Source organism: Gadus morhua, chromosome 14 (assembly GCF_902167405.1).
Source record: "Gadus morhua chromosome 14, gadMor3.0, whole genome shotgun sequence".
NCBI classification, from domain to species: Eukaryota; Metazoa; Chordata; class Actinopteri; order Gadiformes; family Gadidae; genus Gadus; species Gadus morhua.
Window position 1 is genome coordinate 20,196,394 of NC_044061.1, and position 18,748 is coordinate 20,215,141.

An 18,748-nucleotide genomic window follows, 5' to 3' on the forward strand; every position below is an offset into this window, starting at 1 on the left:
GCAGGAGACGGACATCTTTGGTGAGGAGAGAAATGAACAACCGACGCACAGAAAGGCTTTCAGGTATGAGAAGGAAGTGATCTCCATTGAAAGGGAGGACTTCTGGCTGGAAGTGGTAAACATGAGAATGTTAAGAACTGTCTACTTGATGACGATTAATAGAGAGAGGCATTCCTCAATGAGGAAAATAACCTCAAGACTCCTCACCTGAATCTGAACCAGAAGCAGACCTTTGTCACTTCCAACAAAACAGACCATAAGGGCAAGACACCTGCTGAAGCGTGCCAGCGCCATTGACTTGGAGTCTGTTTGGATTTGCTGCGACATAAATGGCAATTGCAGAGGTCAGGACACTCGCCTGAACGCCTGCTGGCTGGACAAGTTCAAGCAGGAGCATGGTAGATGCAGAGCCCTATATGAACCCAGGGTCATGTTGCTGTGGTCCTGTCTGAGCTTCTACTTTCTCCTTTCTTCTCTACTCATCTCCTATAAATTGATTTCATCCAATATTAATTCATTCAATTGTATATGTATAGCCCTTAATGACAGGTACAGCCTCAAAGGGCATTGAACTTGGCATACATTCTAGCATGTTTCTCAGTGCTTCCTTTAAACATGGCTACATTTGACAGTAATTCATGTTGAACCTTATAGCTTTATTTTATACACAAAATTCGCAGTTACTATAGAAATTATATTTTCAGATCTCAAAATTCACTCAGTGGCTTCCAAATATAAGATAAGATAATCGAACAACAATAACACATTGTCAACACACACTAATCCATATACACAAGGCCTTTCTGTATGTGTGTCAGGCTGGCCGCAAAAATACTGTGTGTGTGTGTGTGTGTGTGTGTGTGTGTGTGTGTGTGTGTGTGTGTGTGTGTGTGTGTGTGTGTGTGTGTGTGTGTGTGTGTGTGTGTGTGTGTGTGTGTGTGTGTGTGCAGTGCCTAATGCCTCAAAGCCTGAACTATCGGTTTATCAAGAATCCATGGTAGGGTAAGGGTTAGGCTCATGCCAATTTATTCAAGTTGATGTAATGCCATCAGTTCCACCATCCATGCTGAGGAGAAGTGAGACATTTGAGTAGTGAGATTTTTTCCATCGTCACGACTTCTCTAACCGATAGTAAAATAAACTTCATTTGTTGTAGGCCTATATTTATTTACTAATCCTAAAGGCTTATTTATAATGCCATACAACATAATACCATAACATATAACGCCATATATGTGTGTGCCATACACAGCGTGATATCTTAGTATGAAATGCACCAGAATCAATTATCATATTCATAAAAATGATAAGTAATTGGGCTTGTTACCAGAGTGTAAAACGACGTTCTTTGACGTGCAGCATAAGGTCGGCAGTAAGAAATGGAAAATGTGGCAATATTTGCGCTAGTGGTATCTGCAGTTGTGCTCGAGCATCGTTGAGGCTCGGGGTTCGGTCTAAAAGTAAAAGCACGGGTATTAGAAGCAGGGCTTCACTTTCCGAAAGGGGGCGACGTCTTGTCAAGGCTTTTACTTTGAAGAGCCGATGCGCTTTCGTGGCAGAAATGGAAATACAATTGGACGGCTGTGGCTAGCTTCACTGCGTTAAAAACAGGCTGGATTGCGATATTTGGATTACTGTTTAGGGGGTTTGACTCTATTCTGTTTATTTCAAAATAAGAAACTACTGGGTTTGAGGTGCAGAGATTTCCTCGGATATGAATCGCTCCGGTGACCATGATAACAGAAGATAGCTAGCTTAGATGGTTAGCAGATCTACTAGCTTAGCCTGGGGGCTGCTCTCATATTATAAATCATTGTGCTGGGAGTATCCCTATATGTACCCGGATATCTCCCTGGCATTGTTATTGTCTGGCTTTGCTAAATCAGTGTTCTCCCGACCTCTCCACGTTCCGTGATGCCACGTCCCTGCTGTGTGGTGCGGCTGCATGTTGACATCGTATGAAGACTGGGAGGATGACAAGTGTACGGAAGGAGGACGGCGAGTAAAACCACAAGGAGCACAGTAGCCGATGAGGCTAGACCTATATCCCTGACTGTCTGGGGTCGTCAACACGTTTGCAGCATTTCATCGGCATGTCCTTTCGAGAGGTTAGGATAGCAGGGAGACGAGGATATTTGCGTCGTGCTTGCTAGGGTTGCAATCACAAGCTTATAAAAAGTACTTTTTTACTGAAATGATTGGGTTTGGTGCAAACCGACGGGGAGGCCGCCTCCCGTCTCTCTTCCTCATTGCCCTGATGGTGATCATCGCCATACTTTCTTTCAACTACTGGACTGTGACCAGCAAGCACGTCCGCCTGCTGGATGAAGTGGCGGAGGTCCAGGCGCAGGTGAAGCGCACCGACGCGGCGCGGATCCGCCTGGAGAAGCGCAATACGGAGCTGATGGCGCAAGTGGACACGCACAAGAAGCAGATCGACCAGAAGGAGGGAGACAATAATGTTCTGGGGAGCAAGATTCAGGCCCGAGAGACTCTCATCAAGAAGTGCACGGATGACAAGGTATGGTGCGGAAGGCATTGAAGCTGTCAAGGGTTATAATTTCCAGTATGCGTTTTTATGGCCAGCATCTCAACCATAGCTTTACCTGGAACCCTCCCTCCAATCCCCCCACCAAGGTGGTTGATTCAGAGTTCGACGACGTGCTACTATTTATCATAATAATTTCAAATATCACACCATAGCTGTAGTGTGTACCTCATTATCTCGTTTACTCAAAATCAAAATTACTTATTGGAGATGTAGGCTTACATTTGGGCAAGCATGCCTATGCAATTGGGACCATAATATGTGTATCCTAGTTGAAGGCCTTTCTAGGTACCATTGGCAGGCTGTATGCAGTAATATTTAATTTGAGTCATAGTGTGAGGAGTGTGTGTGGATGATGGCTGGTTTAAGCATCCTCACCTGCCAGAGACTCATGGGACTGGTTCTGGGTGAGGCTGCACACCTGTTGTACATTTACCAGCCAATGTGCAGTTTGTGCACAGGTTAAACCCGCCACTTCCGCACACACTTTGGGGAAGAGCTCCTGCATGGCAACATGGAGCACCAGGCCATGTATCCTTGTCTTCAAAACTTACATAAACCGTCTTTCAACACATCACCCTGCGCCCATGTGGTTGGTATGTATGGTGCCCAGTAAAAGCCACCTAGGTGGAGTGTGGCAGCCTAGGTCGTTGGTATCATGGACATTGCTGCACAAAGATTCAACCAAATACAGCATTCTATGAGAACTTCAAACTGGTTGCATGAGATTCCAGATTAACCAGTTTTCAGTGAATAGGCTGACTAACCTCTCAATCAGGGTAAAGGGTGTGTTTATAGGTCTCAGTTTAGGAATAGCACCAAACTGTACAAGCATGTTGTTGTCTTCTAATCGTTTGTTTGAAAAAAATAATTCTTGTTTAAAATGCTTTTTTTTTTTTTTTTTTTTTTTTTTTTTTGACCAATGTGCATGTGTCTTAAGGCCTTTCTTACAATGCCGGGGTGATGTGTCCTCAAACTGGTCAAGGATAATTTATTGGGAGGATGACTTTGTAATGCGACTTGGTAATTAAATTCCCGTTGTAATTTAAACACATTGTCATCATATACCACCAAAAGCTTCATGGTCCCTGTCACTGTTCTAATTCCCCTGGGTCCAAATGTTCAAATGGCAAGCCTTGGTCTGTCCCCTGATGGCCGAGTCTGTCAGTCTGATAGTGACCGGTGGACATTGTGTGATTAGCGCCGCCCTGTCCTGCTTAAAGATCCCATGCCATTCTATTTTATGATGCTTTAATATAGGTATTAGTGGGCCACAAACACAGTATTCAAAGACGTCCCCGAAATTCAGCCGTGGTGCAGAGTTACAGTCACTCCGAAATAGTCGCACATTGAGCTTCCCCCAAACGCGCTGTTTCGGTGGGCGTGTCAAGGCAGATCAAGGAGGGGGGTGGGGGTGTGGCCCTTAGCAGCTTGTAGCCACTACCATGCGCTCTGTATACGGTGGGCGTGTCAAGGCAGGTCAAGGAGGGGGGTGGGGGTGTGGCCCTGAGCAGCTTGTAGCCACTGACAGTACCATGCGCTCTGTTTACGGTGGATGTATCGCAATGGCTCTTAGAAACCCATATTATACATAGATATCATATAATATATAATATATATTATCACGGCCAAAAGCTGTGTGAGCCTCCAGACGATAGGTTATTATGAATCTCAAACGACCGCGTCTACTTCAGATTGATGTGGAAGTGGAAGAACCAGAGACGTCGGAGAACCCGACGAAGTCCTTTGTGATTCATTATATCGTCTGGACGCGCACACAGCTTTTGGCCGTGATAATATGTATTATTTGATATAGATATCTATGTATTATATGATATTATTTAGATATAGAGCAGAGCTCCAGGACTGTAACGCAAGTGTTGTACACTTCCTTGTTATTTGGATAACCGTTCTGCTGTTGTTGGTGTGATGGCGCATAACACGTTGGACTCTCGTCTCTGGTATTTCTACAACGAGACTCGTAGTGGGGGTTATCTCAGCCATGGTTGAGAATGAATTGGGGGAAAGGAATTTTGGCTTTGACTCCCTGAAGTAGGCTACATGAACCACGACATGGAGGAGAAAGGGATTGTTGGCCGCGAATGTATCCCGCTTGAGCCCTGCTTCCCGCCGCCTCGGCAGCGGTCAGCGCTAATCACCGCCTCGGCAGCGGTCAGCGCTAATCACCGCATCCTGAAGCCGAGGCGGTGGACCATCGGCAGCGAGGCTCCGGCGGGAGACGACCGCGGTCAACAATCCCTTTCTCCTCCATGTCGTGGTTCATGACTTCAGGGAGTCAAAGCCAAAGTTCCTTTCCCCCAATTCATTCTCAACCATGGCTGAGATAACCCCCACTACGGGTCTAGTTGTAGAAATACCATAGATGAGAGTCCGACGTGTTATGCGCCATCACACCAACAGCAGAACGGTTATCCAAATAACAAGGAAGTGTACAACACTTGCGTTACAGTCCTGGAGCTCTATATCTAAATAATATCATATAATGCATAGATATCTATATCAAATAATACATATTATCACAGCCAAAAGCTGTGTGCACGTCCAGACGATATAATGAATCACAAAGGACTTCGTCGGGTTCTCCGACTTCTCTGGTTCTTCCACTTCCACATCAATCTGTAGTAGACAGAACCCTGCGCTGCCTGCTGCCGGCGCGAGGCACCGCTGCCCGCTGCCGGGCGGTGGTGCTTCGCGGCGGTGGTGCCTCGCGGCAACCTGCGGCAGGCAGCATGTCGCAGTTCATGTAGTTCGATGTCGTTCTGCCATTGCATTCAAAATTCTGTAACTAGCCTGTTGCTACGAACTAAGCAACTACCGTACACGTATTAGCATTTAGCATTTAGCTTTTAGTATTTAGCTCAATCATGACTCCTTCAGAATTCTTGTGGGTGGTTACGAACCAACCAAGTGGGCAGGGCCATGAATAATAATTTGACAACGCTACGTCACAGTGTCACCTTATCCAGATCGGCTCATTTCTTCTGCCTTTTTCCTTTCATTGCCTATTGCATTCAGCAGACAAACTGCATAGATTTCAAACTTACCACAGCTCACAAACTTATTCAGACCATGTTATTTAACAAACAATAGGAAAAATGTGATTTTAATGGCATGGGCTCTTTAAGAGCAGCTGGGAGGCAGAGCTTCTCCAAAACCCAATCCCATCTGCACTTTTATTTAAATACACATCTGTACACTGTAGACCTTTGTTTGTGATAGCTCCGCCACAGGTAAACAGAGGTGGGTCCACATTGAATGATATTTGTCTGCATTACACAAAGGAAGTTATTTTATTTTATTTTTATTGAACATTATAAACTTGTCTTGGCAGTGTTTTCTATTGGCCTTCATCAAATCGGGGATCTTATTCCCTAGTCGCCAGTAAACTCCATTGATTTAAAAAGCTCAGAGTAATACCTGTCTGGTGTCTGCTGACACTAATAACATCAAGTCAAGGATGGGGACATGGTTTTTCGGTCTATATTGCTCAGCAGTGTTGGAGTCACCAGGATGAATGGAAACCATTTCTTTACTTTAATTTATATCCTGATATCCTGGGGAAGAGTGTCTCTTTGCAATTCTGGGTGGCCAGGTGACATGAAAGGAAAGTCTGTCTGTAGACAAGAGATGACTCGGATGACCTTTAGACCTGCTGATGGTGATGGCATCGGTTCCTGCACTCTACTTCCTATATTATGTGTGTTGAGTGGTGCAGACTGCATCCGGCTGTTCTTTGTCAACATCCCTGACCTGTTTTAAAGGCTCAGCATCCTGCTTCAACGGCAAAAAAGCAAATCAAACCAGCAGTTTGACTTGGCTGAATTTAATTACTTGGCATAACGTTATCCTTACACAAGCTAAGGTCAATGGACGTTTTCCATCCTGTTATGGTTCATGCCCTTACCAAGGACTTGTGTTTGTCGGTTGTTCAGGCTTTACCTTGTGTGACCTGGGTGTACAATACTGGTTGGGCTGGTTGTATCTGTACAAAGCTGCTTTAGGTTCTAGGGTACAGGAAGTATGATAGAGGAAAGTGCTGCTTGCTGGACGGCAATCAACCAGACAGAGTTTCCTGTGTCATTAAGCAATGTCTGGAACCACCTAGATGTTTCTTGGCACAACATGTGTGATGTCTTCAGTAATTAGATGGGCACTGCTACAAATCAATGAAGACAACATTACAGGGAAATTGATTTGTTTTACATTGTCAGCTAAAATGCAGTTTTTGGGTATTTTTTTTCCATCGTTTTTTTCCAAGCAATCAACCTCCCGAATAGAAAACACATGTTTCTATTTGTATCTTTTGGTATGGAACTATTATTTGACGAGATCATCATTGATTGATTATTTGATCAATAGAATATTCATTGTAATTTGTTTGATGCCAAACATTTGCTCTTTAGGATCCTAAATTAAGTGGTTTTTTGCCTTTAGTTTTTGTTTCAGTTTGGCTCCTTAGCAAAAAATAGCTAGCAAATGTAAGCTTCACATTTTAAAAGCCTCTGATCACTTGTGATGGGCATTTACCATTGTGTATGACATCTTCTTGGACTAAATGATTAATCAACCAGGAAAAGGCCTCTGTTGCAGTTCTAATAAGCTTTCTGAGCCATGTTTGTATTGATCTCTCTGTAAACCTTTTCCTATTCTCCATTTCCCAGATGAAGCTGCACCAGGATTTTACGAGTCAAATAACAGAGATCACGCGCTTGAAAGGTAATAAAGTGCTGAGCTCCGAACCATTAGAGCTTTGGGCTGAGCCAACAGAACTCTGAGCTATCGGAACTCTGACCATTAGAACTCTTGAGCTCTGAACCATTAAACCTCTGAACTAATCAGGACTCTGAACTATTAGAACTCTTAATGAAGCAATATCACACGAGAGGGAGTGCTGTTGCACTGAATATCAGCACAGCTGTGAATCGGTCATAGGTACGAGGCCGTAGGCCGAGTGCCGAAGATAATCACAGCCGAACTCGAGTGTGATATTGCGTTTCTACAACAGTTCTACAAATTAGTTAACAGTAATAAGCAACGACAGATTATGATTTTTTTTGTTTATTTATGTTTTATTTGGCTTCGCCAACACAAATGGATCCGCAAGTGGAACTGGAGTGAACTGTTGTGAAGCAACACATAAACACACTAGCTTAACATCACATTAACGGTTGAGAACACCTGTAAAGTGGAGTGATGCATGTATAGTTAAATGTCCCAGTACTGTTATACTCTATATCAGCACTCATGGAATGCCTCTTATCCAATTAAATTACTTGGTCGGAACTAACTATTGAATAACCAACCATAACTATTGCTACTCATGCTGGTTTGGATAAACCAGCAAGAGTAAGATAGATAAGTGTTTTTCAACCTGTAGTCTGTGTACAACTGGTGGTACTTCAGTGTACTGCAGATGTGGTTTTATATATGTAAATTAGACACATTTCCTTGCTAATTAATACATTTTAAAATAACCCATATTTCTAAGCCTTTAAAAATATGTTCAGCCAATACAGCATTATACCTATAATACAGCATTATTTCATGGTCTAATGCTGTACCATTTACCATTCCTTCTTGCGGTAATACCTGTGTATAAAGCGGGCGTTGGCACTATTTGCTCAGCCTCTTAACTTGTTATCTTTTTCTAAACTGTTTGCATATGAGGTGAAGGTATTGATGTACACCTTAAAGGTTAGGAACCACTGAGCCACAACTATCAAACCGAAACAAAATCCCAACCCTCCCTTAAAGCCTCCCTCCAAGGCCACATGCCCAAAACGGGTGACTATCTTGCTAGTTTGAACAATTGGTCTACCTAGCCTTGTGGAAGACTGCGGTCATGCACAATGAGTGCACGGGAAGAGTATGTGCTGGTTAGGTTGGTAAACAGATGGGTAGGCCTTCCAATCATTTAATTTCTGGCCAAATTAAATGACCGTACAGGCATACAGTACGACAGGCCTGCAACAGCCATATATACCAGATTTGACCTTTTTTTTCTTCATCGTTTGGGATGTAAAGACTATTTAGACAAATATGCCTCAAACATAAATTGCTAACCCTAGTTTTGAACAACAGCACTCTGAGGATCTAGTTTCAGTGGACGTTAGTGTGTGTGTATGGACCGTATGTTCACGCCTTGCCTCTCCTGCTGCCTTCTGAGCAGAGCAGCTGAAGGAGATCAACCAGGAGTTCATGCAGCAGGAGGAGCAGATGAGGGAGGTGAGAAAGAACCGCACCACGCTGGAGCGGCGGCTGGAGTACGAGAGGTAGGAGTCCACCACAAGTGACGTTCGCTCAGGTGTGCTTGTCTGTCCGATACTCAGAGAAAAGCGCTGAATCCTACATTTAAAGGTGACATTATACCACCAAATTTGAGTGTGATTAGCCATTACAAGTGACATCGCAAGTGGCCGCCTCCACCTAGATCAGTCTAGCAGCCTACCCAGTGGACTGTAGCAAACGTTGCTCATCTATCCGTCATGCATCTAGGTTGACACGCCCACTCATGATGTCAGAAGAGGCTGATTTTCAAAACGGCAAGACACCTGGTGGTATAATATGTCACCTTTAACCAATAACATCCACAGAAGAACCCCTTTGCATCTCTGTGTCTGTTTCCGTGCGTGGCTCAGCCCTGTAAATAATGTATCGTCAGTCTTGATGCCTTTGGATGGTTTGGGTGACGAGTTGTTTGTTTTCGTTTGCATCCTAGTTTGCAGTGCGGCCGTCAGATCAAGCAGCTGACGGAGGAGTTTGAGGAAAACAGGAAGACTCTGGCGCTGGAAGTCGCCAAGCTGAGACGGGTCAGTGTTTCACATCGCCCCCGGTTCTGGTGTTATACTGCTTACTCTTCCATTACCATAACACAAAAACACAACAACAACAGCTATCTGAAGTTCTCTCTGGGTCTTTGTCGCTCCTTCCCTCTCTCGCTCTCTCTCTGTCCATGTCCTTCTGCCTCACTCTATCGCCCTCTCACCCCCTATATCGCTCTCCCTCTCTCGCTTGTTTCTTCAGAGCGGACTGGACAGCAATAAGCTTGGTGTGCAGGCTCAGCCTCAGGCTGGGGCGGAGGTGGAGGCAGAGCGCCACACGGTGGCTGATCTCGTACAGGGCAACGTCATTCTAAAAGGTACAGTCACCAACACCACCATAACTGAATATGACTTGCTGAATAGGAATGATTTATAACGATTATTGCAGTAACCATTTTTTATAATAATCCCAAATTTCTGTAGTTGGGATTAAAGATACAATTTCAACCTGCCATAATCAATCGAAGCTTGTTTTATATTTTTACTATTGACTTTTAATACTTAAATGGGACGAAATCCCTATCATGCCTCTATGTACTGAAACTTGAGTTGGATTATTTATCATTACATTTGACACTACAGTCCACTCTATTTATTATGATGATAAAGTCCATACGGTTACCCAGCGAGGCTGCCCTGGGCCTTGCCTCTGCTCAGTCTCTGCATGAGCCAGGAGACATGTATCCACCTGCTGGGTGTTTTTTTAAACAGACAGCCACCAGTAGTGATGTAGCTTTTATAGGGTTGGTACCTGAAAACCTCTGCCAAGATGGCACCGGTTCTTTTAGGACTGGTACATGCCAGAAAAATGCGAATTGCAACGTAGATTTCGGTGCCTCTCGTTGGTGCCATGCCCAAAGCCGCCTTAACATTATTGCCTGGAGCACCTTGCCAGAAATCCTTTGTGTGATTCTTTTATTAGTATTGTAGTGGTTATTGACTGTCAAAATATTGTAGTTGACTGAGTTCCATTTATCAATATATTGAACATTTTCTTTGAGCCTGCAATAAAAAACAATCTTTCATTTGTATTTTTTAAATTAAAAGTATCAGTTCAGGCACCAGAACAGAAGTGGGCACCGGTATCAGAAGAAGCTCAAACAATACCCAACCCTAGTACGAAATACAAACATGTACACACACTGTCCTCGGTCCGCCTGTAAACAACCCGCCTTACCCCTTCCTTTAAGACTTGTATCAGCTGCTCCGTAGTGACCTATATCTGTAGTCACTGCTGGTATCTTTTGAATGAAAGTGTCACCTAAGTGATGATATGAATACTAACGCTTATGAACGTCCCCCTCTGCTTCCCAGATGAGATGGGCAAGCCAGGCAGCGACGCAGGCATGCCTGGGATAGAGGACAGCGAGGTGGGGAAGATAGAGGAGCTGCAGTTTGGTGCGTACCATTTCTCGCCCCAATATCTGTCTTGGAGTGGACCTGTAGTATAGCTGGCTATAGTAAATAGTATCTTGTAATGGATATTGGAGCACTGGTTTATAATAGTACAGTACTAGAATGCTATTTCTGTATGGTGCCGTTCTTTTTCAATGCTACTGCATTAAAGATGAGGTGAGACAAATTGTATTAATCTCAGATGGAAAATGCTGGTGTCTCAGCAGCAGAAGTGCAAGTGCAGTTTCCCACAGCTGTCAATAGGCCAGGCAGAGTTGAATGACTATCCAGGGTTTCCGCGGGGTTGTTAAAGGTATTAAAAGGTAGTAAATGAAATTAGCCCAAATGAAGGCCATTAAAAAGTAATAAACGTCATCTGACGAGGTATTACATTTCCAACAAGGCCTATGAGTTTCTCAATTGGTGTAATTTACGTGCAGGCCTATCTCCTAAAATTACTAAAACTTGCGTGGATTTATTTTTACGTTGCGAGTTGGACCTGAGCGATATCAATGATGTCGCGTGGTGCGTGCGCTGAAACAAACTGGATATACCCTGGATAAATGTTCTGACCTCTGGCTGGAGGAATCGATATTTAAAGAATGATCGCAAAAAAAACATTTGTTTGACCGGTTGCCATGGTTATCTCCGTGTGGTTAATATGCATTTGCGGTGTTAATTAGCGTTGTTGTCAGCTTACTGTTACATTAAACTGTAATCAGAAAACGTGGTTATATGCTAAAGACCCTATAGTATCTGTGGTATAAATGCTGGGACAAATTTCAAATTATAAATATGTACAATCCATAACGTTAGCTCTCTGGCTCATAGCTCAGCTGACTAAAATACCTCCCGTTGCCAGGTCGTAGCTAAGGTCCGTCCTATTTATGATGAAAACGTTACATTTGGATTGTAAAACGCATGAAAATATAAATGACTTTTCTTTGGCAAGTGACCATGGTATAAGCGAGATAATGCCCTTTGAGGTGTCAAAAACATGTTTGATCGATCGTAGTTAAAGGGGACTACTTTTTGAGGGAGATGAACTCAAACAGAGTATACATTTAATAAGCATGCAATGCGAATAAGAAAAAGCATAATTAGTAAAGTATTTGAATTGTTTTATTATGTTGGCAAGCAAGAAGTAGAATAAATGGGATAATCAGTCTTATTAAAAAGTTTTTTGCAACCAACTGCACAACAAGACATGATTGCGGCTCTTGTCGCTCTCGTCTCTTTCTGCATATGACCTGCTCGTAGAGCGGGGTATGGACGGTATGTACGGTATGGATTTGGACGTTACCGTGAGACCGGTGTGACCGCTAGACAGCCGCGTTTACCTGGACATTTATGATCCGATTAAAATTGGAAGACAGCTCAATCGTAATAATTTTTTTTCGTATATAGGGCTCAATCGGATTACAATTCTCTGATCGGCATTTAATTCCATGCGGAATAGAAGAGGTTGTGTAGTCCGCTATAATCGACATGTATACACTTATTCCGATTGGTTTGGTGGTGGGTGCGGTTACTTTTTAACTTGGAGAGATGGCATCAGCAGCTGCAGTATTTCGCAATTGGTCAGTCGGTACTTTTATGCATACCGAACTTGACCACTGTCAGGGAAAGTGTATTTTTTTTGCCTGAGTCACGTCTTTCTTATCACTCCGTATGTAGTCCGGCAACTTATCAACCCCAGCGCGACCGGTTTCTATGCGTCGTCAACGTCTTTGGCGGACTATTTCTCTGCTGTTTTGGCACGGAGCCGTGTAATAGAACCTCGCCTGTCATTATCGAAAATAATACGCTTCAGGGCGAAGCAAGACACCTCCGCTTCGCATCGCGGTCCGGGTCGCCCTGTCTGGGCTTATTTACCCGATAAAGACCGGCGTTCTGTACTATAGCATTATCCCTTACATATATCATATAAGTCCAGACCAACATAACGGTTGTGCGTGAGAGACATACGAACGTACGCTTACCACTTTTGTTAATGCCATAGGCCTATATATAGTACATTCGGATTGCATGATATGAATAGATCTATTCCGATTAGGAAACCTAATCGTGTCCATGTAAACGCGGCTAATGTTGTGCGTAACGCGTTACAATGATGTACTTTTTCATGTAAAACCTTTACACTGTAATAACAATATTAACGAGGTAATTATAACTTAAGTTCAACACTGGGCACAAAATCTCTCTCTCTCTGGCACTCTGTCTATGTCTACTTTGTGACATATTGATTAAAAACTATGGACCAAGTCCCGTTGGGACATCTTGATTAATCCAACTCCTATGGTCTCTCTCTTGAAGTCGTGCTGGTATTAAAAAATATGGTGATGGTATTAAAAGGTAGTAAATTCAACTTAAGAATTTCTGTGTAAACCAAACTTCACTGAAAAACCTGTAAAATAATCTGTCTCTAGTAGACTGTCCTTTATGAGCCAATTTAGCTTTTCTCCCGCTCCCCCATCCTTTCTGACCAATCAGGGCATCTCTCTTCTCTATTTATTTGGGGTACCATCGTGCTTGTCAATCACATATAGCTAGCTCTACCACAAAAGCATGAATGCAACACTTAGGGAGGGAGCGTTTGGGGTATTACTTTCAAACTCTTGCTCTCTTCTACTCTATTTCCAGCTCTCAAATCTGGCCTACAGCAGCCTCTGATTGGTTTTGGTTACTATAATGTACATGATTTATATTCTAACCAACAAACTTTGACAGAGAATTTGATTTAAACTCTAAACATTTTAGGGTACAGCTGTAAGCTATTGCTTGCTTTTTCCTCGGAAGCCCTTCTTCGTTGTCTAAACTTTTTTCAGTGGTAAACCCTAATGACACTTGAATAATAAAAAAAAGAGCTAGTGAAAAGTTTATAATTGAATGGTGTCACACTACAGCACCCTATTATGCTAGTGCAGCAACTGTACAGTGTACAAGCATGCTGCTTCCGTTCTGCACTGTATATTTAGCCCTCTGGATGTCCTCTTGCATTACTAAATTCAAATTCAACGGTTTTTATTCGTCACCTAATCATACAGGATGTGCAGTGTAATGTTTGTGCCATACTCTGTACTTCTGTGCTTAAAATACAATAGAATAAAAATACAATAAAATACAATATAAATTTAACAGAAATATATATACACGCAAGAAAGATAAAGTATGAAGTTATTTCAAGTGTTTACAGATGTAAGAGTTGTGAAATTAAGAATATTATAAATAGATATCAAATCAAAACAAAATGAACAGGGAGCTATCTGTGATCTGCCTTCATGCCGTCTTCATTTGAAACCTCGTCCTCTTTTGTCACAGGAGTAAAAAAAGCGCAGATTGCTCCGAAGCAGAAGGAGGCTCCCAAAGAGGTCCCAGCAGCGGTGGCGGCGGTCCCAGCCAAGGTCTTCAGAGAGCAGGCCCTGGACCAGCCCCTCCTGCAGCAGGACAGAGTGGGGCTGGGAGGGGGAGCGGGAGGCGGAGGGGAGGAGGAGGAAGAGGAGGAGGAGGAGGAGGAGGTGCAGGTGCAGCAGCAGCAGCAGGCGGCGGTGGCAGCCGTGGTGGTGCCCCCTGGTCACATTAAGCAGCCGGTACCCCAGGCGGTGGTGGACAAGCCTGTTCTGTTCGACGAGGACAACAAGGCGGCCATGCGGGCCGACGAGTTTGGAGAACAGAACAGACAGCTCCAAGGTGCAGTATTAACCCACCCTAGAACCTTTCTAAATATCTAGCCCAAGGCTAATTGATGCTTATGATTGATGCCACATAGTTGTGACTGTGTGGAAGCCTAATGGGCGTCCTGCTGGTGTTTTCAGCTCCAGTAAACGTGAAGGCCGAGAGTGTACAGATGAAGGCCCTCCCGGTGCCCCCAAACCCGGCACAGGTGCCCAAGCCATTGGAGCCCCACAGAGTCAAAGACCAGGTCCCGGTGCAGCTGCCGCCTCACCACCAGAGTGAGTTCACCTGAGGACTAGGGGTCAGAGCGTCGGCCTGGTTAGAGCTGGTTCGTCGGATGGAATGTTTAACCTGCAGTGGATTTCAGCCAAATCGTTTTTTCCCCCTTGGGGGAAATAGACCCTCTTCCCCACATATATGGATGTAGGATTTTGCAGGCGCAATATTTGGCATTCATCTAAATAAATAACATCAAAACAAAAGTATTTGTTACATCTGCTGCTCTAGGGAAAGCCCTCACCATGTCCAACTCTTGTCATGCAAGCTTCTGAAATGTGACCAATTCAAAGACAACTGCCATTCGGTGTTAAATGAATGTGGGGAACAGGTTATTGTTGGATTTAGTTTGAGGTTGGTTTGTGTCTTCAGGTATCCTGTGTGTGTGTGTTTGTGTGTCAGGTTTAATGGTGTGATTTACCTCCCTGTAGAGGACTGTGTGCCATAGGTTTCTCATAAGAAGCAGGTGGGGATACTCTGGTCGGTGGCAGCTGAATGGTGTCTGGTTCCCTGCCCCCTCGACTCTTAATCCATGTCGATCCAACATTTCCTCCATGAGTGTGAAGCTCTCCCCTCCTGAATGTAGTACGAAGTCTTAGGACGTGATTGGTTGGTTCTGGGTGGGGAAGTGTGGCCGAGGAGGGGGAGGGCAAATGGGGAGTGGGTTCGGGGGACAGGAGGCCCAGCAGAACGTGCGTCTGCTGCCTGCTTTCTTCTCGGCTGCATCCTCTCCGCTCCTTCTCGCTCTCTTTCCAGAAGGTTCCATTACTCCTGCTCCCTTTTGCTCTGCCGCAATCTTGACCCTATATCTCAAACGCATATACCTTCTCTCACAAAAAACTGTGAAGGGAGATAAGATGATACTTTTAAGGCAACAAAGCAAGACATAATCTTTATTTTTTTCAAAGAACAACTGCTTCTAAGTGCTGTTTTTTTACGTTTTTCTACTCCTCTCTTCATTGGCTGACTTAACTTGCCCAATCTCGTTACTGCTCTTATCTTCCTCCAAAATGATCCATCCATTCATCCCTACTCTTGCCCCAAATCATCCGAGATCCGATCCCTCCTCCTCATGGATCGTTCTCTCCATGGCCCCTCTCTCTTTCTCCCTCTCTGTCTCTGTCCGTCCCTCTGTCGACCTTCTCTGCGCTCGCTCGCTCTCCGCTCTGCGCCTGCCTGGCTCGCCCTCTGACGAGGCCCCCTTCTCTGCGTCCTGCAGGCCGCTTCTTTGACGAGAACGAGTCCCCCGTAGATCCCCAGCGCGGCTCTAAGCTGGCGGACTACAATGGGGACGACGGTAACGTGGGTGAGTACGAGGCCGACAAGCAGGCCGAGCTGGCTTACAATGAGGAGGAGGATGGTGATGGTGGGGAGGAAGACGTCCAAGGTGAGCCGGGGCAGCGGGTGGGCGGGGTAGGGGGGGGGGGGGGGGGGGGGGGGGAGGGAGGGAGCGGGTACCGCTGGACCTCCCGTTGTCCAGATGCATATCCATCATTCCTCTGTTGCCTCCCCTCGCCGCCACTCCCTCCCCCCCTCCACCCCTCCCCACCCACCCTTCATCTGTCCCAGGATCTCCCAGCTCCCACTGGGGCTCCCCACATCCCCTGACCAGGGGGGGGAGCGAGGCGGGCATGGTGATGAACCACCGGCGTCTCTCTCGCCGTCACAAAGATTAATTGCCAAGCGAAAAAACTCAAGGTCAAACCTGGAAGGTGGTTCCGCTGCCGTTTTACAACGGCCACCACGAAAAACTGTCCTTGGTGTAAGCGCACTAAAAAAACGGAACCCCAGCCCCCCCTCTTCCTTATTATTCTGGGGGACTACCTAACCAAGGGATGGTTAGGTAGTCCCCCCCCCCCCCCTCACCTACTCCCGTCTGGGCCGATCCAACATCTGTGACCTACATCTAGAGCCGTAGATAAGAATAGCCCTGCGTGTTTGTCGATGTGTCTGGGCTCTCCTTGAAAAAGCCCTGCATGTCTGATCAGCTTTCGTTGCTGTTTTTGTCATGTGTGATTTGGTACTGTGTCTGTTCATCTTAGTATGAGTTCACTCATTTGTGCTTTGATGCTTCCTGTCATTTTACATTGTTTGTTTTACATTTGTTTTAGGAATTCATATGGAGAGAAAAATGTTTTTTCGATTTCATTCACAGAACTCCCCTACTCTGGCTGCAGTCATTCCAATGCTCTATATTTGTTTTTGATTGTTTTTTTTACAGTGCCATTGTGTGTGTTTTTTTGTCTTGTGACTGCTCACAAAATATGCATATTCTCTTCATTGTTGATAAACTGCTCACTTGTTAAGATAGTATTGATTGATTCCAAAAATAGCTGAGTTTTGATTTAAAGTATAGGATTTTTTGTAGTTGTATCTATTTGCTTTTTAGTTTACCTCATGTGAAAACATTCCCAAACTTGGGTGACAAATCCCTATTGTAAGCTCATATAATTTTCAGACTCAACAATATCACAATACTATAGAACACGTAGCACCAATTGTATATTGCCATACTTCTCCCTTTCGCATTATCCCCCTGAAGGGGGAATTCTGGGATAGCTGTTGCAGGTGTCTGGTACCACATCACTAATGGTCCGCCTGCTCTCTCTCTGCTTCTAGATGACGAGGATCGGGAAATGCAGGGAGGCCGAGCCGGGGAGTATGGGAAACGGCGTCAGGCTGCAGACATCCTCTAGAACCAGGACTCGGTGTTGTCATTCCTCTGAATAACAACGAGTTCCTACCGCGACCGTCCGCCACACGACAAACCCACACTCGCTGGCAGCAGTAGCCCTGGACTTCACTGTGCCTAAGGACTTGTGCTGTGTGGTTTATGTTCATGAACTATGATGGACGGCACGACATAATGAAGGAGTTTGTTGAGACGTAACAATTATTAAAAAATGGCTTGTGATGGCAATGCCTTGTCAGCTGGATAGAATGTTTTTGTTTTTTGTTAGTTCTGATGCCCGCGGGGGTCTCCAAAAGATTGTACAAGGAAGATTCATGTTGTTTGTTTTTTTGTTATAAGAATAATAATGAAGAACTTATTGGTAACCCTATTTGCGCCAACCTCAGCGTCGTCCTATCTTTCTCTACTTTCCTGGGGGCTACCGATGGATCGGTTCGAGCCTAACGTCACAGCAACAGCTCGGAAGATGTTGAGGGCTCTTTCAGCATCATAATGATGGGAGCATACATAATGCACTGCCAAGGAGTTTGCTTGTGACTCAAGTTTTTCTTTCTCGACTTCCCAGACACGAAAAAGGAACTACTCAATCTGTTTTTATAGAATGCTATTGCATGATTTAGAAATGTTTTGTTGATTGTCAAAATGAGCAAAATATTAAGGCTTTAGCAATACTTGACCAACATTAGTATCCTCCTGTGACGTGCGAAACAAGAGCACATAAGGACCTAACTGACTGACATCTGTGTTCATTAGGTACCTTGTACATATGTAGTGGAACTGTTGCCATTTGTATTGTAGATGTATTTCTTTATATTCTGGGACTTTGGACATAAATTTGTTTGTGTAGCCATTAAAATTATTTCTCATGGGAAGGCATATTGAATGTAATTGCATTTGTTTAAAGGTGTTTATTCATGTCATCTATCACTAGTATTTATATAGGCCTATATATGTTCTGTCTAGCATCGCCTATATGAACCTATAAACCTGCACTTACATTGTGTAGATTAAATATGCTGTTTTTGTATTCTTGCAAAAGATTCCTTCACCCAAACCGGATTTGTAAGGTTTGGCATAATTACATATTTGTGTACAAAACAATAACTTTAAGGGTATGCATAAGTGTGCAATATTTGACACACTTATAGACTGTCAGAATGCAATCACAGGCTTGTATGAATCAAAAAGGTGGATTTTTTTGTCCAAACAAAATGTCTGTAAATGGGGCAAGAGCATTGCATGGAACAATGCATAATAGATCTGAAATCCCATAAAAAAAATCAGGCGGGATATTGCATTATTATTCAACAGGTATGTATT

The 18,748-nt window shown here is 44.2% G+C and overlaps 1 protein-coding gene across 4 annotated transcripts; it reads left to right on the forward strand.

The window, feature by feature from the left end:
- The first annotated feature begins 1,526 nt into the window (after positions 1 to 1,526).
- golm2 (golgi membrane protein 2) lies at positions 1,527 to 18,455 on the forward strand. Of its 4 annotated transcripts, none has more exons than XM_030376433.1 (10): positions 1,527 to 2,521; positions 7,231 to 7,285; positions 8,739 to 8,841; positions 9,288 to 9,378; positions 9,593 to 9,707; positions 10,705 to 10,788; positions 14,107 to 14,475; positions 14,601 to 14,738; positions 15,956 to 16,123; positions 17,356 to 18,455. In XM_030376433.1, exons 1-10 carry the CDS (start codon positions 2,195 to 2,197, stop codon positions 17,430 to 17,432), a joined length of 1,527 nt encoding a protein of 508 aa, XP_030232293.1. In that variant the 5' UTR covers positions 1,527 to 2,194; the 3' UTR covers positions 17,433 to 18,455. The 4 variants fall into 4 exon arrangements, with proteins under 4 accessions (XP_030232293.1, XP_030232295.1, XP_030232294.1 ...); XM_030376434.1 differs by having other exon boundaries at positions 1,528 to 2,521; positions 15,956 to 16,042; XM_030376435.1 differs by lacking the exon at positions 10,705 to 10,788.
- The last annotated feature ends 293 nt before the right edge of the window (positions 18,456 to 18,748 follow it).